This window comes from Odontesthes bonariensis, chromosome 1 (assembly GCF_027942865.1).
Source record: "Odontesthes bonariensis isolate fOdoBon6 chromosome 1, fOdoBon6.hap1, whole genome shotgun sequence".
In the NCBI taxonomy this organism is placed as follows: Eukaryota; Metazoa; Chordata; class Actinopteri; order Atheriniformes; family Atherinopsidae; genus Odontesthes; species Odontesthes bonariensis.
The window spans coordinates 17,422,818-17,447,359 of record NC_134506.1 but is presented as its reverse complement, the minus strand read 5'-3'; the positions used below and the strand labels follow the sequence as shown (position 1 = coordinate 17,447,359).

Sequence of the window (24,542 nt, the reverse complement as noted above, 5' to 3'; positions counted from 1 at the left end):
ACCTGTCTGGTTTAAATGACAGTGTTGCTGCTTTGATGAAGCCTAATTTGATAAAGTTTCAAATTAATTTTTTAAATATTTCGTTAATAAATATTTCATGAGTAATAGTTGTCTTGTCACACTGTATTTGGCATTAGTAAATAATAATGCACATTTACAGATATTTTACATGATATGAGTGATAACACGTGTTATAAGGACTATTTTGCACAATAGGTGTGCCTTGAGATTTTTACTTGTCCTTTGGTGTGCCTTAGGCACAAAAAGTTTGGGAACCACTGGGCTAGTGAGACAGAAACCTGTCTTCCAATTCATTACATTTTTTTGTGGTAGAAGTATCGGCATCGGTACTCGGTATCGTCAAGTACTCAGATCCAAGAATCGGTATCGTATCGGTTTGAAAAAAAGTGGTATCGCTGCATCCCTATCCAGAACCCATCTCTGAAATCATAAAAACTTCTGTAACCTCTAAAAGCTGTCAGGTTTTTGTTTTAGGTCAAACACTCAGTACATTTGTTTGTTTTTCTCCTTCTTGTTTTTTCACTCTTTGCACGAAGGCAACGGCTGAGTAAAAGGTACTATTGTCCTTCTCTCCGCAGGGTTTTCAAATGGAGACAACGAAAAATTGTCCAGCTGATTGCCGCAAAAACGGCAGAAAGTGGTTTCAACTGGACCGCGAGCCAGTGTCGCATTAAGCTGAAGAAGCTTGGAGGTGGTTCGAAATTATGGATGTTATTTGTCATTTGCTGCCCAAAGCGACCCGACCCGTAACGGACTGCATAGTGGAAACGAGGCTTTTGTTTGTCTTACAAGCTCCCCCGACCAATGACCACATTCTTTAAAATAGCTAAAGTCTGAAAAACCTTTTTTGGGACTATTGGGAATACTAAAATTACAAAGCCATCTCAGCCAAGAATCGCTCATTTCTATGTTGCGTAAAACACCGACCAACTCCACTCTACATTACCGGAACAGAACTTTGCTACTTTGCCAGTCAAATCTAAAATGAGGATGAACAAAGCGAAAAAACAACCTCCAACAAGTCCGATCGAAAAACTAAGATGGATGCGGTGGCTATGGAAGTACTTTTGTCTACTTAAGAGAAGGAAACAGTCCTTCAAGAGTTTTACCTATGGGCTTTTCTTTAAAGCCATGGCCATTTTTTTTCCCTGAAATCTGAAACTTAATGTCATGTCTGCATTTAGCTTGTTAAGTTGTGTGAGACATCCCTAAGTTTGGACATGGGACTGTTACCTTCATTCAGGGGTATATGCTGGACAACTGAAATTAGGGTCTTTTATGTAAAACACAACTAAAAAGTCTCATAAGCCCAATGTTAAGCTTAAATCTTCTAAAATGTTCAAAATCATTGCTGAATTTAGTGTGGAAACAACTACAAAAAGGTGCAGTTAGTGTAGTGCGAGTTATTAAGGTGGGGAAAAAGCGTAGCTAATGGGTTCGAGCAAAGGAGAAACACTAACCTCTTGTTTCTGTTCCGGAGCAGAGATGAAGGCACATCATCAAGCAGCCAAGCAGCAGTTGCAAGAACAGATTTACGAAACGCAAGAGAGTGCCAGAGACAGAGCAAACGGGAGACAGAAAGAAAGAAAAAGAAGGTTAGTAATGTTTGCAGTAAGCAGTATTTAGACTGTTTGGTATCAGCAGGGACTGAGCGTGGCACTGAATTAAAAAAGTCCTCATGTAGCAGGATGAGAGACAAGTTTTTCTGTGCCTTAACAAAAAAAAAAAAAGTTTCTGTTCAGTTTCTTCTTCAAATGAAAGACTTGACAAAAGTTGAGTATTTTTGTAATCAGAGAATTACAGAATTCCTATCCATTCGTGGAAAAAGACTCAATGTTCCCCTCCTGATGAGTGATTTGAGTCATAAACGGCACCGATAGATAATGATGACATAGTCGTAATTACGTCACACCACAGGTCAGAGCCCTGCATCTCTCATCTAAATCAAACATATTACCGCACAGATTGGTTTCTGTCATTACATGCATCGATTTGCTAATGCCGTCTGACAGATCTTTAATATGTGCAATTATGCTTTCTCCACGTTCACCGCAGCGGCTGTAGGAAAAAAGAAGAGAGAAAAATGCGAATCTCATTTTGACGTGTCGAACATTATTACACGTGTCTCAGAATCTAAGACGGTACACTCCGTGTCGTTTTTGTGAGACAAAAAAAAAAACAGTTATGCATTGACTTCCAGTTTAACACGCATACGTCCATGAAGTCAAATGGTGTCTGTCGTGTGTGTGCAAGCATCAAAGCTGAACAGCGAGCACCTTCAGAGCCAAATTCTTCCCGTGAATTACAGTAGTTCAGTTAAAGCCACTTTCAGATCAACCTCTTTTGAAGTTCCTTGATGACACTCGAAAAGGAAGGACCCCCCCCCCCATGGGTTCCAAACTTTGCAAATGAAACAGCAACCACTAAGACAGCAATTAAGCTCGCAGGTGTCAAGGGGGCAGAGTAAAGCTCCGAGTTCAGAGGAAGACACTGTAGCATCATTAACTGTACTTAATTCATAATCTGTCATTATTAACCACAATGAGTTAAACCTCACATATAAATCTACTGATTAACTTTGCTTAACACCTTTCCATTCATAATCAGCCTAAAAGTCACGGAACTTACTTGGGTTATGCAATACAGTAATTCCCATTTTACAATCCTATATAATCAAGGGAACGAGTTGATGCTGGCATCTTAACGCAAGGGAAACGCATGTTTACACCCTGTCGTGTGTTTGAGGGACTTTCAAATGAACAGATTGAAAAGAAAATAATCTTTGTATAGAATAAGCTATAACACCTAAGTTACTACTAATCTTCAAGGTGTTCACCGAGATAAAACTGTACATAAAACCTGAATGTACATGAGACAAGATAACAAAGACTTAAGCCGACAGTGATAACCGGCAATTTTGCGGCCTCAGTGGTATAATGAAGTTGCACACTTTGCATCATTATGATGTCTTCAACTGCTGTCAAACACCAAAGAAGTAAAAGGAGACTGCATACGTACGTTGATATGTGACGATGAAACTAAAAAGATAAAGCACCCTTCGCTCTCTTACATTGAATAATAAGTGGAATGCAGCTGTGTGTTGTACAATGCAAGCTGGAAGTGGACGTCCGGGAGGAGGACATACACTGAAAAGCAAAAAAATGAATAAGCTCTTTTTTCTTTTAATAACAGATACAAATCAGGACAAATCTTGAAGTAACAGATTTGTATCCAGCCAACCAAATTCAGAATCAAGCATGTGATCACATGACTTCAAAGAAGTGTGTGAGGAGAACTGTAAGTCTATCGCTATATAGCATCCTCATACAACTGGCGGTGTTAAAATTTTAAATGTTTAACAAACACCAGGCCACACCAACCAAAGGTATGACGGACAATAATATTTCACAACACTTGTCCTGAGGTGGAGTTTGCCAAAATTTGGCCTGTTGGTTTAAAAAAAAAAAAAAAAAAAAAGGGACAGCAAATACTGGCACAAATAAAAAAAAATGTTACATTAAACTGCTGCTCCTCTGAAAGTTTATTGCCTTTGTCTGTGTTTTTGGGAAGATTCAATCACTACTGACCCCTCACACCCGGGACAGCACCTGTTCACCCTCTGGCAGGAGGTACAGGTGCCTCAGAAGCAGGACCAACAGACTCAGAAACAGTTTCTCTCCCAGGGCCATCAGGTCCCTGAACTCATCAAGAGTGTGTATGCCAAGCGTAAATTATGCAAATATGTATATTCCTTCTAAATTCTTTTATTGTTCGAAGCTAGATTAATGCATTCCTGTCTTACTGTTTTCTTTTTTTTTTTATTATGAAATGCCCAGAGAAGCACTGCAATATCATTGTATAACTGATGTGCAATGGCAGTGAAGATTCTATAATCTATATTCTATTCTGTATTGACTCACAGATGACACAAGATTAACCTATTTAAAATAAACAAATGTAACCTCCGCACTAACTTGGCCAGCCTGGGGAACCTTTTTCCATTGACTTTCTTCTTCACGACTCACACTACGCATAACAAACCAGCATTTTATCGCTAAAAAAAAAAACTAACGTGATCGACGAAAATCTTAACGATCAATTATCAATTCGTCGATCGAGGTCGGCTTATGTCGAGGCAGATATTCAATGGCACTATAAGCAGATATTATTGTAAACATAGACATTGAATTTCCAGAGAAACTACACATAAGTAGTCTTGAATCCTGAATAAGTCAACATATCTTCTCTTGGTAAGAGCCTTTAAAGGACTGTCTCAAAGGTCAGCAAATTAGAATTCAAAACAAGTTCACCAGTGACTCTATTATTCTACCTCCTTTACCTCCTTTACAACACGTGACTACCTCATCAGGGAAAAAGCATTTCTTAAGCAGTTCCAATTTGCCTGACATGGCAAATTGGAACTGCCATGGAAAACGTTATTATTCTGAGAAATCAAACGGAGACCGACACTGGTCTCCAGCTACTTCATCTGCCAAGCAGCAGGAGTGCTGAAATATAGAAGGCAGACAGGAAAGAAGAAGCAGAAAGTTATACAAGAACAGCAGCAGGGTAGGGCTCCAACTGGTTAGGCTACTTGGGATCTGGTGCCTCATCTTGAATAAAAAAAAAAAATAAATAAAAAAAAAACATAAGTTTTTCATCTTTTTATCAAGCCTTTTATTTGAACTAATCTAAAAGGAACGGAAAATGCTTGTAACGCTCACTTGCCTTTCTTTTAAAGCCAGCTGTTGCTTTCTGCAGTTAAAATAACCAACATTAGCAGCTGCTCGAAAAGCTTTGTCTCAGCCATTTCCCTCAATTCTTGTCAGTCTTCATCTGTACTTGGAGTCACTGTCCTGCAAGGACATCCAAATGTGTCAGAGTTTAAAAGGACTAGTTGATGGCTTGAAGTTACGGTTAAGAGTTTTTAGGTAACTCACCTCCTTCATTATATTCCATACACTGTGAGCGAGTTCCACAGCCATAAACACAAGTGTCTCTAGCAATGATAATGGTAAATGCACCTATTAATCTCAAGATCCTTTAATAAAACCCACAAATGTCAACAAAAGTGGTGAAAAAGGAGAAAAAAAAAAAATCAGAAAGAAAAGGTCAGGGGATTCATTTTATACATTTCATTGAGAACCAGATCTCATACTGAAATGTCAACTCACTGGTGGGGCCACAGGAAAAGTCAAAGAAACTTACTTTTGAAATTACTGTGTAATCCGGAAAGTGCGAATATATGTGCAAAATATTCTGCCCATCCACCAAGCACAGTCTTTCTTAACCTGCTGGTGGTTTGTGAAGATGGAATCCCTTCCCAATGGCAGCAGCAGCCTGTTTAGTGTGCCGAGGCCGACGAACATACGCAAAAGAGTATCTACTATAGTCTCCCAGAGGACGATGCTGTCAAGTACTACGAGCAAACGGTATTACGTTACGCTGTATGCTGCACGTTGGGCTGCACCAAAGTTTTGGTTCAGCACAACTTTCTGCGGAAAATTTAGATTTTTGACTGGACCACAGGAGTCACCTTACAAAAGGGGGAGAGCGACAGTGACTCTGTTGGTTGCTGTCGTCAGTATCAGAAGCTCCAGGTGAGAATACGCAGTCGATAAAAGTGCGCAAATAAAACAAAACGTGGGCTGTGTCCGCTCTTGCAGCCAACTGGAGCGTGACGCAATAAATACCCCCTACCGAAAGGAATGAATGCCGATTAAATACTTTCACATAGCAGACGAAAGCCAGATGCTAGCGAGTGTTGGAGTCAGATGTCCAGCATAGAGGAGCACCAGCGGCTGTTTACACCTGGCACTGAGATGCATTTCAGCTCATCACAAGTGGACAATTTAAAGTACATTAGTGTGCACCTTTTATTGAAAAGCCTTTTCATTAGCGTCTAAAGTGGCCACGTGTGATTGGAAATCACTTTCCCTCTCTACATGCACCATATACATCATATAGTCTACGACTGTTCTCTGCAGAATTCCTGAACAATATCAACTCCCCTGAATATTATCAGAGAGGCAGACTAGGTCATAAACAGATGCATTCGGAAAGCTGTCTGATAGGCCTCACTGCTCTATAGACCAAATATAAGAGAAACGTAAACAAAGCACAACATGAAATAACAGATCTATGATGGCTGAAGAGATCAAAACTCACTTAAATCCTCCCATTGTCCATTCAAAATCCAACTGCTCAAAAATGCGAATAAAAGCCAGAAAAACAGCAAGTGTCTCCCTTCACAATGAAGAAGTATTCTTCCTGCCAGGATAAAGAACTCATCGGAACACAGAATATAACAGCAATGTAAAAGTAATGTGTAATTTATGTTGAAATGGGATTGACCCTCTCGGGAAAAGACAAAAAAAATTAAAAAAAAGGACAAAAGCGCATCCCACATTGAACAGCTAAAAATACCAGCATAAAAGATAGTCTACATTTTTTAATTAATGTATTTCACCCCTTTCAAGTCCAGCAAGAAAATATTCATGGTGAAATAGTTCTCTTATCACTTTGTTTCATGACGACAAACTATACATTAGTATATTCTATTCTGGATTCATTTAAAGTGTACAGAAAATACACCCAAACCACACCCTGCAGTTTGTTTACTGGGTGGCAGGAATGTTCTCAGAAGCCGACAGCAGGGAGCGCAAACATTACAAAAGAATAAAGAAGTTTCAAGAGATATGAATGAATATTTAATGAGGAGCACTGTTTCACAGTGTGTCCTTTTAAATGTTTAATGCGGATCCAAATGCTGCAGCTCTTAAGTGAGATGAAACACAGCGCTAAACAGCACATGCGTTCAAGTTCACCAACAGACACAAAGCAGCACGAGCAACTGGATCCGACAGCGCAACCTACGTTCCACACAGCTCCTGCAACTTCCTCTGGGACATGAAGAAACAGGGAGGAAAAACAACAGAAAGAATTCATTCAGACCGTGCGAGCGGTTCGACCTTTATCAAAATGTTTCATGTCTGTCTCGCTCAAGCTAAAACGCATTACCCACGAGCGGTAATAAAGCAGGCGGGCGGCACACTGCGGAGCAGCAGCGTACGTGCCTCATCATGCCATCAGAAGTAGGCCTCACGATAACTATAAAACCCATTTTAATGTGGGCCGGCTCTGGATTATTGACTTGGCAAAAAAAAAAAAAATCGAATTGTCAGCCAGTGGACATTCTTCCTTTGTCCTTCCATGAGAGCACCTGTTTGACTGACTGCCTACCTGCTTGCCATTTAGATCAACCTCTAACAGAAGGCAACTAGGGTGCAGTAGTGTGCAAGGGAGGGGGGGCAGGGGGTGGGGTCTCATGTGCCGAGAGAGGAGCAGCATAGAGTTGTGACAGGTAGATAACACCTGGATGAATAATTCAAATTGGTGTAAGCGAGCTGAGGCAGTCGCAAAGACAAGAAGAAAAACACAAGATGTGAATAAATCATCAGTGACAGGACTAATAGACCAAACACAAGGGAGGACAAAAGTGATAACATCTCTTGATATCTCCTGCTCCAGCTTTAATCAATTCAACAATCTTAAACATGAATATTGCAGGTCTGACTAGCCATACTAATGTGGGAGGATGTAACCACGTTGTGTTTTATCAGGCAGAGCGATCAGTATTGCAGTTTGCTTAGTGTGCTCCAGACATATCCCTGAAAGAGCAGAGTATTTTCACCCCAAGGATTTACCAATCCTATCCTGTCACTTCCTTCTGTGGCGGCGCACCGGCATCTGTGGCCACGGTGCCATAAGTCACGAGTCCCGCCATTCCATAAATAACCTGCTAACTTCAGCCAAGGGCAGATGGACATTGCATGAAATAAATTTTAGAGTCTTACCTGTTCTTTGGGAACCAAAAGTAAGAGCAACTCTGCTGAGCAAATCTGGTTTTGCATACTGGTCTTCATCAGCCAACACCCAGAAGCAGCTTTCTGACATTTCCTGAGGACGAATCTGAAAAACACAAGTTCAGATCAACATTTCCAGTTCGTTCATTTCAGAAAATCGTCACTGTCTACGTTCATATGGAGAGCAAAGTTCCGACAACTGAATTTGTTCTAAATAAGAAACTGATTGTGGTATTTACCCGAGTTCCTGACAGATATTTCAGTCGTATTCCTTTTTAAAGATTAGGGGGCTTAGTTCGATTATTATCTTATAACACTTTATGTCAACCTAAACTCATCAAAAGCCTTCATTGCATTCACATCCCTCTCAACACACACCTTTACTGGGTTTTCTCCCTCGCTATAAAGGCGTGTCTGCTGTGTTTTTTCCGAATTAGATGGGAATAACTCCCATAAGCTTGACTCGATTGTTATTTACTGGGATTATGACATTATTCGGTTTAGGCGATCAGAAAAATGATCTTGCATGGCATCGTCTTAGCCAAAGTGAAGTTAACATCAGAATATTGTTCTACATGTAAATATTCCCGATGTGAGCACAACAAAAATCAATGCAGAAATTCATAAGCAGCTTACAACTGAAGTTTTTCATTCAGCCTGACTGCATGGACACCGTTATGAAGTGCAGTTTCCCACACGATGTCAGTGCGGGGCTGGGTCACCCGTGCACCACAACATAACAACCACCCAGTCACATGTTCAATCTAATCTCTCTATAGGGACCTCGTGCTGGGCGTTCCCCGCTGCAGGCTCAGAGAACCCGCCAGTGATTATTGTAATGATTATAATACAGGTAATAATGGCACATTCAAAAATTATTTGACCAAGTATATATTGCAGATATGGAGTGTTCCACCGCAGAAGTGGCAGGAATGTCAAGGTGCAGCACGACAGCTGACGAGGATGTGACTGTGTGTGAGGGGGAAATGAAAACATAATGTAATACTATTAACTGACATTTTACTGTTAGTGAAGCATATGACCCCACCAACCGTTTCTAAGTGGTACAGAATTTCGTACCATGTGACAGTTCAGGGATAGGAGAAAGACCAATGTACACACTTCTGTTGTGTAAAGCATTGCTCTACAGTCCTATGAAGATCAGGCGAAGTGCTTGTGAATACCTGACACGGGTTCCAGGAGTCAGGTGAAGGGTAATACTAACAAGATACCATTATGGCCCTTTGTTTTTTTTTAGGTGTGAAAGCTGACAACTGTTTGCCAACACCATACAGCGCTTAATAATAAAGTCTGAGCTGGAAGCAACCCTACTACTGAAGAAGTTTCACAACAGCTTTGTCCCAAACTTCCTCATATGTGGAGGTCTCCAGCAGCTGTAGCATAAAAAATCACGCCCTTTTAGAGGGTTCACAAAAAAATTTGAACAGATGTTTCTAGTTTGTTGAACACCTGCACAGATGCAAATCTGAGAGTGAATTATTAATCAAACTACAAACCAACATCACCGGTGGTGTGAACTAATATTGCTCTGCAGAGAACATCTGTAGCGATCCCAGGGAGGTCGCTCCAACAGTAGCACCTGATCATCTGTTATTTTTAAGTGACTGGCTTGGCACAAAGTTAGAAAAGATGTTTAATTCTTCAAAAACATCTGTACTGTTTGGGTGCTGCCAACAAACTTGAAGAATAAAGTAGAAGAGCAAAGAAAAGGCCTCCATCAACACCTGGCATACATTTTCAGTTTCTGGTTCAAAACTTTTTGCCTCCCTTGATATCAATGCATCCAATGTAAACTGTGCAGACCGAAGAACAGACCGAGCACTCCCCTGCTTCCGAGCAGTAAACACCGTAACATGTGCAGCTATCGCTAGGTGGCTGGATGCATTGATATCAAGGGAGGCAAAAATAGCGCCAAGCGATGTGAGGTCTGACTTTTTCCTGGAAAACGATTTTGTGATGCAAATGTATCACTCTTTTGAACGCATATTGTTTTGAGAACCAAAACGCTTTATTTTTGTGTCCCCAGCCAACTAGCCGGACTAGCTTCGTCAACTCCAAAACTCAGCTGGAACTCGGCTCACAGGACGCAGCAGGGGGTAAGTCAATGTTCATAAATGATGTTGCTAATATGGGATGTCATACAGCTTCATGTCAAAAGAGGCAAACTATCCCTTTAAAGAAACAATCCAGAACACTGGGGAAAAAAAACAAACTTGCATCACTCTATACTACAGATATGTGTATTATGAGCAGTGTTGTATAGTAACAAAGTAAAAATACTTCACTACTGTACTTAAGTATATTTTGGAATACTTTGTACTTTCCTCGAGTTTAAAATTTTTTTGGCAACTTACACTTTTACTTCACTATATTTCTGAACTTAATTGCATACTTTTACTCCAATACATTTTCATTGTTCAGTTTAGTTACTCATTACAAAAAAAAGAGAGAGAGAGAGAGAGAGAGAGAGAGAAAACGCAACAGTGTTTTGACCCCATGCATGTTATGCCTGCCCAAAGACGTGGAAATTCTATCTTACAGAAACTCCCCTTTTTTAGGTTTTAAGGTAGTTTTACAAAAAAGGTCTTCCTCTTCAGATGCCAGATAAGCTGCAGTTCCCTCCCAATTCTTTTTTTCTTTTGTATAATGACCGGTTGTGTGTGCACCTCCTATAGCTTGTGAAGTACACTAATCGTAACAGCTTTTTTTCTTGGTGATGTTGGCCGCATTTTCTGTACTGAGTTATTTTATTTATTTTTTAGAAAGGTTTACAAAAGGGGTTTCAAACTGGACTCCCTCTTCAGATGCCAGATAAGCTTCAGTTTTCTCCTATTTTTTTCTTTAAATTTTGTTTATAATGATGGCTATAACAGTAGCAGCCTCTTTTGTTTATTTTTTTTTTTTAATGGTGTAATGTACGCTTCATTTTCAGCACTGACCTGACTTGAAGAAGAAAAACTTAAAGGTTCACAAAGTTTGTATTTTCTGTCTAAACCTGGTCTAAATTTTGCCTGCACTTAGTGTAGATTTTAAGTGTATTTGACCTTCAAAGTTTACCAAAATGTCATTCAAACTGCATTTGCCTTGTTTACTTTTTACTTATACTTTTCATTACATTACTTAAGTACATCTATTTTTACAGTAATTCTCATACTTAAGTACAAGACGTTTCGGATACTTTAAGACTTTAACTCAAGTAACATTTCAGTCAGTGACTTGGACTTTTACCAAAGTCATATTTTGGAGGGGTACCTATACTTTTACTTGAGTGTGAGATTTCAGTACTTTATACAACACTGATTATGAGTCATCAGTCTTACCTTGGACCAGTTTAGGCGCTTCATGGAGGTCTCGGGCTTGAACTCCTTCTTAGGCCTGAGGCCATAAGGCAGCGTGCGGTGGGTTGGGGAGCCTAGGGCACCACAAAACCCCAGAGGAGGTGGAGGGGGAGCACCGAATGGAGGAGGCACTCCAGGTGGAGGAGGTGGGGCAGGACAGCCTGGCAGAGGAGGTGGTGGAGGAGGAGGAGGAGGAGGAGGAGGAGGAGGGGCTGTAGGAGGGGGAGCTGGCACCCCCGGAGCAGGGGCAGAGCTTGTGGGCCCAGATGGGAAAGATGACGGCTGACCACCCGGGGCAGAAGTCAGACCGACAGGTACAGCTCCAAACTGCAAAGCCATGAAAAGGACGAAGATCAAATAAATTATAAAGTAAAATCTATGTGGGGGTGTGCGTGAGAGCTTTTTCTTCCTCAAGACTGACTTTAATTACTGAATAATAGAGAATCAGCTGGCAAAAAATATTAAAGTGTGAATATTGTAACGAAATATTTTCCAAATGATGTGCCAAAAACAAAGACACCATGAAGCTGCTCTGTAGTGAGGCACTTAAAAACAAAGCTGATGATACCTTTTTTTCTTTGCTTTTTTTCGTTGCCAACTCTGAGTCACCAAATCCCAAAGCCCAGAGCCTCAGGCTCCACGTCTACGCAACTTCAAATACGACTTCAGAATCCAAAACTCTTTAAAACTAATTTATGAGCCATCGTGTTCTAATTAATTCCTGCTTTGGATCTCGTCGGGGAATTAATTATAAGAAAACAAAACCTGCTTTGTTAAAGCTCAGCTATCCAACAACAAGCCCATGGCTTCACAAGTGGAAAAATGCACCTCAGAAATTAGAAATCTAAGAAAAGCAAATATAACCTTTTTTGATCTCGCTTGATGTCAAGTCATTATTTAACACAGCTGACACTGAACATTGCTGCTCCTGAAATATCAAGTCCTTCAGACTCCTGCGTACGGGTATTAAAGAAAGTCACCTTCACAATCTCAATTGAATTTGTCAACAAAGTGGTTGGTTTTAATTTATTTATTTTTATTTGTAGAGCACAATTCGTACACAAGGTAATTTTTTAAAGCTCCTTAGTTTGTGAAACCTGAAGTGAAAGTAAAATGACATCATGATACTTAAAGTAAAATATGCTCCGGCCAAATGTCTCGATTCTGTTCAAAATATAGGCCCAAAGATTTTTTTCTTTTCAAAGTTTAAAAACCTAATGTCATAACTGGCCCTACAAGTAAATTATATCATAGAGAGCAAATTGCTTATTGATCGATGCACCGGTTTTAGATTAAAGACGCACACTAAAGGTCAGCCACGGGCCCTCACAGGCACCCGTGCGAGCGTGTTGGTGAGACTGAAGCAAACGTGGGCCAACAGAAACAGGCAGGCGTAGTGTGCGTGTGCGTGTGTGTGTGCGTGTGTGCGTACACCTTCGCTGACTAAACACACCGCCGCCACCTGAGCCAAGGTACTATTTGAGTATTCATTCTGTGTTTGCTCGCTCAAATTGAAAAATTATCGAGAAAAGAGGGGATGTTCTTTTCCTCTCTCCGAGTGTGTAGTTATCTTGCACTGCCAGGGTGTGGGAGCAACTCTCTGGAGTGACTGGGGGAGGGGGAGGCTGAAGGGGTTGTCAGAATAAATTGCTTTTAGAACAATTTCCTCTTATGGGATAGAGATCAGAGAATTAGAAATGGCCAACACGGAGGACTGGTCAGTATTCTCATTAGATTTAGTGTCAGCTAGCCAGAAGAGCAGCTTCCATGTCAAACCAAACTGCAGGCTCCAGTGGATAAAACCCCCACCACCATCCCCAAAGTGCGTCCCAAAATAACAAGAACATCTCATAATGATAAGGGGGGAAAAAGAAAGGATAGCTGAATTGCAATTCTACACTAGATTTAGAAAGCTTCTTTTATTGAGGAGAATCTCGTCCTGTCTAAGATCTCCCACCCGAGAAAGAAAGATATTGAAACCATGGACATGTACCTGGGTCCTGAAGGCCTGCAGCTCTGCTTGAAGTTCAGCTATTTTTTCTTCACACTTCACCAGCTGAGTTTGTGCCTCCTGTCTGCTCAGGAACTCCTCATCAAACTAAAAAGAAAACCACAGATTAAATTGCATCAAAAACTCTGATACTGAATACACACAAGTGAGACTTAAGGCACCGCAGGCAGGATTTAAATCTCTTGAGAAACATTCATTCCTTATAAAAGCGTTAAAGTACCAAGAGCACATCTTTGTGACAGAGATACACGCTGTTCCCAGGCCAGCTTCAATGAATGACAGCTTTCCTTTGCAGAATAACTAAACTCAGCTTTTTAGATCACCTATTCTCGGTCAGTCAGGATCAGCGTTTAATTTCACAAATGCGATCTTTCAGAATACTTCTCAGCAGACCGGCTTATATCAGCTCTTTTATCACAACCGCAGATGTTAAGAGAATTGTTTTCCCTATTCAGGATTTGATCCCATCGCCTTTAATTTCTTAATATGGGTCAAATGTTTTGCAGAGCCATTAACAAGCTTTCCGAACAAGAATTTTTATTTTAATGGATTTTGCTCTGCTTAAACCACTGCGCCAAAACTTTGGTGGTACGCTCAGGATCATTATCCGTGAATAAAAAAAGAACTGAAAACACTGAGATACAGTTTTAAAGTTGCCTCACTAATTCCATGGCTTTTCTATTAATGAGCTGCACCAGCCAGCCACTTGCTGTCCAGTAGCCCCACAACAAGCTGCACCCTTTTCCCGTAACGATGGCCAGTTCTATTTTGTGTCGTCTTACCGATTTGCTCCATTTCTTCTTAGTATATTCTGATGTTTAAACCAGTTGATTAGCAGCAATTTAGATTTCCATTAAATCGGTTAAGAAAGTAGATGCAAGGAATGAGTCCGGAGTCATAGTCAAAGACTTGAGATGAACTTCAGGAACAAGGGAAGCACCACAATTTCAACTTAACTAATGAAAAGTTCAATGAATATGTGAGCTACATTTTGATAACATGACATTTTGTGAGGTGGTTCTTCATTTCTTTTTTTTTTTGTTCTTTTATCTGAGCAGTGAACACTGAAAGGGGCTTGAACCCAGCTGCTTAAGCTGCTGCAAATATTAAATACACGAGAATGAACACGATTCATCCACGCTGATGTGGGAGAACAAGTTATGCTGTTTATATACTGAGAAATCAGGGGCATATATGTACAGTTATTAGTGACAAAATTCTGCAGAACAAATCTGTCAGTCTCAAAGATGATAATAAAAGATTTGAGTATTTCATGGTCATTCATTGCCTTCAAATCCTGTAATGTTCACTATTCACATGTGCACTCCATTATTCCGTTTATTTCCTGCTAACTGATTAAACGCATTTACATTGTGTTTGCTTTGTTTATCATCTTGTTTACAACAAACCCCTCAGGTAATGTCAGCAGTGCTTTCTTCACAGCGGTTATGCCTTATGAATAGTTCTTATGCAATACAACAAATTACCATAAATACATGAATACTTGCCTTCTGTGCCAGTTCTGAAGCTCTCTGTTCGTACTCATCTATTCGAGCTTTGTCCACGCACACCTCTGAAAGGGAATAACAGAGGCGTCAAAGAATCGTCACTGAAAACATTTCAATGGAAGCATACTTCAAGAAGTGCTCAACTTGCCTAACAGGTGGCTGAAGTCGACATCGAGGCGCTTGCGGTAGCTGAAGTCTGGGTCAGTGCCACTGCGGTGCAGCACGATTTGAGAGACGCACTCCTCAATGATCTTAAAGTACTGGGGCCTGGGAAACAAGATGAGTCAGACAGTGAGGGTTCCTTGTTTTTGTTCCAGCGTAACTACCTGTCAAAGCACTGCTCCGAGGGTTTGATACTTTCCTAATCCTGAGATTCACTTTCCCATTTAATTCAATTTAATTGATTCAATTGATCACTCCGTGGTTGAAATCAAAAACACTGTACTAAGTCCGAACTAAGTCCCCAGAAGTCTGTCTAGTGTCATAAGCTAGATTCACACCTTCTTATGGATGTGCTGTTGATCCTTTTATTAGAAATGTTCCAATAAAACTGCACATGACATGCTACACTGTAAGCCACAGTGCTAATGCAAGCTGGAGAGAAAGCGCTCATTATCTTCGTAATCCGTGCCACAGCAAACCATCAGAAAAAGACATAAACAGTGAGTAATCTGGGATGTGTTTTTCACCTATTTCTAAAACAATGCCCTGGCAGGATCTGATAGTGAATAGTATATCTGAGGTTTTTAATATGAGATGCCTGATGGGATGACTGTCTGAATGCAGACAGAAATATTAAACAAAGAGAATGTGGCAAGTTATCTGTCAGACTACTGGAGATCATTTATTTTCCCCATCGTTCTGTAACTTTGGCATCTAAGGTAACAAGGGAACTGTGTTACTGCAAGAAATGCATTCAAACTAGTCCCGATTTCAGACACGCATGTGGCCAAATTCAGGGCATCGTGAAAAATGTGACTGTGTCTGTTAAGCCCGTAAGGTTGGCCATTTCATCTGGCACCGTGACTTGAATCTCACAGTTTTAAAAAAAATCTGGTCCAATGAGAACCACAGATGTGACAATTAGTCGATCACGCCATGGAAGGGGCTAAGCTCGGTTAATAGTTCTCAGCCTGAGCACCTCAGCAGCCTACGTTTTCCCCCTCAGCTCAGCTGTCTTTCTTCTTCTCCGCCACTCCTAAAACACCCGCTTAGATGCACATACGTAATAAGGTAATGTTACAGTTAGGGTCACTCTTCATATTTACAACAGTACAAACATGTTTATTAAATGGATTTGAAATCCATTATAATTTCAAATCTTTACATTCTGGCTACAGTAGTGCGCTATTCACAATACAGTAATATTAGGTACTGTAGTGATTGTAAAGCCAGTAAATTATTGTAAGTCAATAAATAGCATTTTATCCAAGCTGCAAATGCATTTCACTTATTGAATCTATTCAGTCCTAGACATTTAGATTTTTTACATTTACAAATAAATAAATAAAAAAAAGGAAAATTCAATACTCTGCTCTTTTTTTCCTTTCCTGTACATTTCACAAATGTGCAGGAACCATTGATTAACAAAACCAAATGCTCTCCAACTCAAAAATCTATTAGACTGAAGGCGAGGTCATAACGAAGCAGCAAAGGGTGAGTAACAACAAGACAGTAGCAGAAGGAAAATAATTTACCATCGTGTTGAAAAGAAATGGAGACAACAGAGATGATAGAACAGGACTGAATTCAACTATAGCTGCGTTGAATTGGACTATATCCAATCGAACACTGATAAAAACTAGTTTACTTTCCATGTTAAGTTCCCTGAGATGTAATTTGTTGTAAATTATTGCAACATGCATAAAGTGAACAGCATTTGTTGGAATTCAGAGAAACATAATTCTTATATTAGAGTGGAGATGCAAGTAAATCAGCGTAAAAAAGGAACCTCAGGCATCAGGCCACAGCCGGCACGACTCGCTTCAATTCAACTAAAGAACAGAGTCGAGTGTGCAAGTCAGCCATTATTTAAAAAAGAAAAAAAATAAGTAATATGATCACAAATCACCACAAGCCAAAACTCAGAACGCATGATTTTAAGAATCCTTATTGATAGAATCTCTCGCAACAAGTGTCAAACATGCCTGTGTGTACACATTCATGGCTCCTAAGCTATTATCTATTACGCCATTTGAAAGAACGGGCAAAATCCCGACAATAGGCAGAGAATCGTACTACGGACTAATTGCATTAAACATAAAAGATGGAATTAGTTGTGTGGTTCAATAGGTTTTTGGTCTGAAGATAAAATAAAGACAATAGTTTAGACACTGTGGGAACCCAACACAAGGCAGAGAAGTTTTTGTGCATTCGATTAATATTCTTGCACTGTTGTCAGTGCTTTCCTAATAGATGGCACAAACAACCATAAAAGCACCGGCGCAAACGCTCCATAATCACCTCGTATGAACTAAATTTATCAGTCGGAGCAGCGTGTCAGACAGGTGTATTTTTTGGGTGTGAGAGAAAAACCGCAGGCGCTACATTTTGTATTCTTGAGATAAAAGCTCCACCTTTTGATCAACCTAAGGCTTATGTCACACCCAGCTGGGAGTGAACCAACATAAAATAAGCCTTTGAAAACTACCATTAATAGGGAATGAGAAATGCTCTGGAGTCCTGGCTGCTGTAGATGGCTCGGAGATGAAAAAGAAAGCATTCCCTTTGTTAGCCTAAGTCATTGGGAGGTCTTGAGCCTCTTAACCAGTGTGCATCATTACGAGTGCTCTAAAGGGACCTGGACAGTTGCTTTTGTGTGCATTATGGAGAAAAAGGAAGGGGATAATCATGTCAATCTTCATTTTCACCAAATAGATAAGTTATATTACTATACACTCCTTACAAAGTCAGAGAGCTCTGCTCTGTTAAAAGAGGACTGAAACAAAAAGGTTATAGAAAGTCTCTGTCACAAACACACAGAGAGACATTAAGAGTACACAAGAGAAGAGAACGATTAATCAGACGTAAAGGAGATAAAAAAAATAACAAAAAGGACGTACTTCTTAATACTTAAGATTATAAATTTTCTGTGAAGAAGTGCGTGCTGCTGGGTTTTTTTTTACCTGACCAAGTAGTCACTGCGTATGAGCATCAGGTGCTGCAGGATGGAGAGGAAATAGGGCTCTGCGCTGCTGTCCTTCACCATGCTCTGCACAATACTGAACACATCCTCCGCATCAGTGCAGAGAGTCAAGGTCCTCATAGATTAATGGAAGCACAGCCATTTTCACATAGAAAAAGGAGAAGCTACTGAAACAAGAGGAGACGGTTTGTGTTTTAACCTAACTAACATTATAGCATCTACTCTGTAATAACTGGCAATGAGTTTCCACCCATTCACGTTTCCGTTTAGAATTTTGAAAAGGATATTCCAGCTCACTCTTGATGTCCTCCAATCTGTGAGAGAATTCAATCATGTCCTCCTCTTTATGCTCCTCAAACACCTTCAGCTGAATGTCAAGGGCATCGTTCCTGATGGTTGTTAGTCGCTACGGAAGGATCGAGATTGAAAAAAAAAAAGAAAACAAGAACGAAAGGTAAAAAGACACGGAGAGGGACAAAGACTTAAACCAAATAAATTAGCGAGAAGGACTCAAGACCCACAATGACAGTTGTCAGGGAAGCAGTCGGCTCCAGTAAAGATAATGAGCTGATCTAAGTAGCATTCTTCATCATGACAGAGATGTGGGCACCGACTTTTCACTTTAATTTGTTTGTTTCTTTGGCAGCTGCAGAAACATTGTTTACAATGGATAAACCTGTTAGGTAGATGTTATAAAAGCCAGTAGGAAGATTATTAGCAGAGACAACAAAAACTTTATTGGTTTCTGGCCACTGCACACGTCGGGGGCGTGCAAACTCTCCCCTGGGTTTTGCAAATTATTGGACCGAGCAAATCGACAATATTTCACAGAAGTGGACAGCTCATTTGAATATTAATACGAGGTGAGAGTCAGTTTATTTTGTATGTCTGTGTGTGTCTGTGGGTGATGTTTTGCTTACCGGCAATATCTCTTTGAGGCCACAGCGCATAAATTCATTTCTAATGTGAAGCCTGAAGTCCAACTCATCAGGAGATGTTACTAGGGCGTTGATGAGCTGCATGCATGCAACCTGCAACACGAGGGGTACAAAGACAGAGAGAGGGAGAGAGAGAGAGAAAGAGTGAGAGAAGGAACCAAAGAAAGAGAAGATGGTCCACGTTTTCCAGAAGTTGATGAAAAACATGCTGGCTTGCATTTTAAATGAGTTATGTCCCTTGGAGCAGAGGACCATAACTAATGCATGTCTATTTTTTCCAGTTACCAACTGGGGGCGGTGATTTTAATATTAATGCAACAACAGCAGAGCCATACACACACAAAACCAACAGTCATTTAAGGGCAAACTTGCTCTTTTGGACACCGCTTGTCAGTCTCCCCTTGAGTTTGGTTTACTACGCAGGGACCGCGGCATCCTGTGACGCTTCAACTGGACACAAAAATCAATTATTGATCAGTAAAGAAATTCACTTGAGTGTGAAAAAAGGGGCATGGTGAAAAGAAATATTTCGGAGCCATGTCAGACATCGTCAGATGGATAGCGTGCGTTTTTGTTTTCATTCTTTGAGGGCACCCGGGCTTGGAAATAACTTGTGTTCATTTTAATATTCTATTAAAAGAAGCATCAAGGAAAATCTCCATCTCGTTTCAACGCTTTGAAACAACTGTTATTGTGAGGACAGTTATATAGAACGTAATGTAAATAAAAACATATGGCAGTGATTTTCAAATCCCTTTAACAAATATTTGATCCACAATGGAACACAGAAAACATCAAATGTTGAAAGTTGAGACACTGTACTATTTCATGAAAAACATTAACACATCTTCAATTTGATGGAAACAAACACTCCATTAAGTTGGAATGGGGTTAAAGACTTTGTGCAATAATTTCTTCTTTCAACAACAGTCCGAACTTTGGTCCAGAGAAGACGGCAGCGTTTCCGGATCGTGTTCACATATGGCTTCTTCTCTGCACGATAGAGCTTTAACCTGCATTTTTGCATGGCACTGTGATCTTTGGTCACAGACAAGGATTTTGGAAGTCTTCTCGAGCCCATGCAGCAATTTCCATGCAGGAATCATATCCATTTTTAATGCAGCGCCACATGCGGGCCCAGAGATCATGGGCATCCAATATTGATTTTCTTTTCTCCGTCTTTGGATTCTCTGAATCTTTTGATGCGATTATGTGCTGTAGATGAGGAAGGACCTTATTCTGAAATTGCTCCACAACTTATCTAAGTATTATATTTCTGTAATAAATGTTGAAACTCTGTTTCAGAGGGTTGTAAGTTTTTCACTGCATATTTGAAAAGCACTATTCCAGATCTGTACTGCATATACAAAAGTATTGGGACACCTGCAAAATCTAATACAATTATTTCCAGTACACAGCTCTGCCAGCTTCTGCTTTTGTTAAGCTTCTACATGCTCCGTTTTTATTTACATTGTCAGAAAAGTGATAATTTGACTTTATGTTTATTACTGAAGTTGTGGTGGATGGTGCTGGTCTACCATTATAGTGCATTATGTTGACAGTGTTCCTAATATTTGGTCCCAATAGTGTATATTGGATGCAGTGTCTATTCTTTTCACGTCAGTCATGCCAATGTTAAACTTATGGCTGCCCCATAAAAGATTGGGCAATTCAATCCACAATAGTAGTGGATTTACTTTGACTGTTCTTGTTAAACTGTTTAAAATGAAAAATAAACAGTTAACAATTAATTGCATTGTAATTTAGTTGTGTGATATGTGATAAATATATATTAAATGCATAGAGTATTGGTTAAATTTATTTGGTAACATTTATCAAAAGAATAATGGCAATGATTACCTCATTTTAGTGAGTAATGTTACATAATGCAACCAAGTAAATTAAAATGTCAAGCACAAGAAAATAATTAAAATCTACTGAATAACTTCATAACAGCAAATACTACAGATATATAAAATTTACTTAAAATTTGGAGTAAAATGATGTGCGAGTGCGAGCAGCGCTTGAGCATGATGCATACGCACTCTGCTGGTGAAAATAAAGAATTACATGTAAAAACTCATTTTAATTGTATAGCTCTACAGCAGAGATACTCATTGCGCAGCTCGCGAGCCACATGCGGCTCCTCAAGCTATAATTGGTGGCTCGCACTCGCATAGTAGCTTATAACAATATGGTAACAATAACAATATTTTTTTTAAAATAACATACAGCGAATACTGCACAGTATTAAGTTTATTAGTATTAGTATTAAGTTTGCGTTTGTGTAGTATTAAGTATTTTTATTAAGTATTAATTAAGGCTTAATGGTGTTTCCTAAAGGGGGCTCTGTTAAACCTGGCAACGCAGCCCGCTTAAACCACCGTCACACTTGACCGCAGAGCACGCTAGCTCCTTTAGCCAGCGCGAGATGCAGGCACAATAGATGGGTTTTTAATGAAAAAAGGGCAAAAAACAGCACAAAAAACAAACGAAATTCAGCATGAAGACAGAGACGGGACGAGCAGGCAAACGCCGGGTGTACCGCGAGATGCAGGCACAATGGATCGGTTTTAAATTAAAAAAGGGCAAAAACCATGCTCACCTTGAATGTCTCACTATGATTACAACAACAAACTACAAATACAACATTAAGAAAGTCAAGGACATGCATGCCAGCTTCTGCTCATCCCAGTATTAAGGTAAATGTGGTCTTAATTGAAAATGTATTGGCTGTGTTGTTTCTTTTTTGTGGGATGTTTTATATGTAGAAATGCATATTTGCAAAAGGGGACTTAGTATGTTGTCGTAAAAGTGGCTCTTCCCTTGATTTTGCTCTCCCAATGTGGCTCTTGTGAAAAAAAAAAAAAATAGTGAGTATCACTGCTCTACAGAGTTAAACCAGAAATATTGGGGATTACACTGAGTGTGTAACTAAAGGGTGTTACAAAGGGTTTTTATTTTTTTCAGTGCATATTTTATCATCTTATTTTGTATGAGTATTTGTTTGGTAGCTGTAAAACAGGAACAGATTAAATAACCAGGGTTCACAAACAGTCCAGAATCACAACAGTCCCGCCAGCAGTTTGGAGGAGAGCCATGACTGCAAGATCAATACATTGAAAAGAATAAAAACAAACAAAAAATCTTTCCCACAAACCTGGGCTCTGTATGCTGCGTTTCCTGATTAGATATCATTTTTGACTGTAATACATGTAATCGTCGAATTTCTGTGAAAAGAAACATTAATTCTGTCCCGTCTGTCTGATCCCGATGATGTTATCAGGTTGATATCTTGTCAACATAAACAGTGCAGATGAATTAATGGGCATTCTTCCAGTTTCCAGTCCCATCTGTGCTCAAACTGCTCATTAAAGTGGAAGTCTAGACTTAATTGAAGCATCTGGTACTTAAATTCCACATCTATAAAAAGGCATTTTCTTTTTTCAGAATATGTTCAATGATGTAGCCATTGCAGTGGCGCAGTTCTTTTATCATTCTTAGTCAGCATGTAATCCTGAAAATATGTTTAAGTCTATCTGGATCTGCCAAAGAAATCGATTCAACCATCTTTTTTACAATCTTGACACTGATGTGTACTTTACATGAAACAGGGCTCTAGAGTGCAACCTATTTTCTCAATGGTGCGACTAAAAAAAATCTCAGGTTGCACCGGTGCAGGGAAAAAAAGAAAAAAAAAGTCTATGCGACTCTGAAAGTCTCCCTGTGGTTCAACAACAGACACACGTTAGACCCATAATGAGCTAGCATCAGATAATAAGCCACATACGATCGACTCCGAGCCAGAACCAACTGAAATTAAAAGGCGTAAAGTGTATACATTTCTAAGAGAGTGGCTTGACCAGTTTACCTGGCTAAGATGCAGTAAAGCCGATAATATAATGCACTGCATTTACTGTAAAATGTGGCAATAGTGCATTTGTGACTGGTTGTAATACATTTCGAATTGAAACGCTGAAAAAGCACAACGCATCTATGAAACACATTACCTGCTCAGTGTCCCCTCTCCCCGCTGCCTTTCAACGGCAGCAAACAGATCATCGGACGAGGCCGAGATTATAATCAAGTTTAACGTTGCCTATCATATTGCAAAAGTTCCCTTCACTAAGTTCAAGTACGAAATAATTCTTCAGAAGAAAAATGGCTTGAACGTAAACCCGACGTACAGCAATGATGTCGCGTGCGCGCAATTTCTAGGAGTCATCGCAGATACATTGAAAAAAAAGACGTCTGTGCTAATTGCGAACAGTGAGTACATGGCATTACTGATCGTTCAGGAATGCGTCAGTGTGTACGGCCGTATCTTGAGGACAGGAAGACCGGTGAATATATATATATATATATATTTAATTTCAGGTCAGTGAAGCACTTTAAGCACCAACTCTTTTTCAGTAAGTTTCAGTAAGTAGTTAGTAAGTTAAGTTCAGTAAGTTTGTAGAATTGTGCTTCAAATAAAGAACTTTATTTTGACCAGATAGCTAGTTAATAGACATATATGGACAGCGATTTTAAAATAAATAAATAAAGTGAACCTGTAAAACTGCGGTGTTAAATGCAATGCGTTTGAAAATTTGGGTGCACCTAACTTTTGTGCTGGAGCACCTAAGAAAAAAAGTTAGGCGCACCAGTGCAACCAGTGTAAAAAGTTAGTCTAGAGCCGTGTGACATTAAGCCAACTTGAACAACGCTGCTTCTCAATTTGCTCCGTGCAGCGCTTGTATTTATTTGATCTAACTGGATTGTGATGAAAGCCCACAAACTGTGAGAAACATGTACCACATTTCTCCGAGAGCGGTTGAAAAACACAGAAAAACAACACATAGCTGCTTCAGTACGGTCATCGTGACGAGATGTTTGACTTCCAACACTTATCACTCAGTTCTGACCCAAAACATTAGGAGCACTCTGTACTCACTTGTAACTGAACGGAGCGATCTCGTAGTCCTTGCACAATGGGACTGAACCTCTCAGTGGATCGCCATTCCCCTGCTGTGGTGATGGCCTCAAGAACCTTCTCCATACTACAAAAAAAACATGAAAAAGGCATGAGTGAATATTTGGAAAGAAATCAGATATGCATGTATTCATCTATAGGAATTTTGACCAGAGTCTCTATCCTTCACTTATTCATCCAAGATTCCTTGGTTGAGTACTCCAGGCCTGTCCCATTTATAATGCTCCTTATTCTTAAGGCCTGTGTCATAGTTAGCCATGCAAAGCTCTTTAATCAGAATAGACGACAGATTATCCAGTGGAGCACAATTTTTTTTGGTTCAAAAAGGATCGTTTTTAGCTTTGATGAAATGGAAAAATATTGTGTTTTAACGTGATAAAAGCAGGCATAGATGTGCTGATGGAATGACGAGACATACGTGTTCTCCTCGCCAACAATGCAGATGGCTGACAGCAGCTTTACCACATCGGTCATCATGGCAGACTGAGTGGGATCGATGGCTCTTGCCAATAAAGCAAGACTTTTCTCCTCCCCCAGAATTCGATCCAAGCCATACTGCAATAAAGGGGAAAAAAACACAAATACCTCTAAATGCTGTCATTTACGACAAGAATAATATGTCACAGAAACCAACAAAACCATCACTTATCTTTCAGATAATACGTGAGTAATTCACAAAAAAACATACATGTATCTAAATGATCAAATGGTCAAAGCAAC

The 24,542-nt window shown here is 39.8% G+C and overlaps 1 protein-coding gene across 1 annotated transcript in view; it reads right to left on the bottom strand.

Moving 5' to 3' along the window:
- Nucleotides 1-24,542, bottom strand: part of LOC142365773 (protein diaphanous homolog 3-like) — a 174,540-nt gene that overhangs the window by 121,788 nt on the left and 28,210 nt on the right. The window contains exons 8-17 of the mRNA XM_075447503.1: nucleotides 24,241-24,377; nucleotides 23,784-23,889; nucleotides 18,830-18,940; nucleotides 18,197-18,315; nucleotides 17,890-18,006; nucleotides 14,913-15,031; nucleotides 14,765-14,829; nucleotides 13,239-13,343; nucleotides 11,228-11,572; nucleotides 7,878-7,992 (exon numbers count right to left, since the gene is read on the bottom strand). Coding sequence (XP_075303618.1) covers nucleotides 7,878-7,992; nucleotides 11,228-11,572; nucleotides 13,239-13,343; nucleotides 14,765-14,829; nucleotides 14,913-15,031; nucleotides 17,890-18,006; nucleotides 18,197-18,315; nucleotides 18,830-18,940; nucleotides 23,784-23,889; nucleotides 24,241-24,377 — 1,339 coding nt within the window. The remainder of the gene's footprint in view (nucleotides 1-7,877; nucleotides 7,993-11,227; nucleotides 11,573-13,238; nucleotides 13,344-14,764; nucleotides 14,830-14,912; nucleotides 15,032-17,889; nucleotides 18,007-18,196; nucleotides 18,316-18,829; nucleotides 18,941-23,783; nucleotides 23,890-24,240; nucleotides 24,378-24,542) is intronic.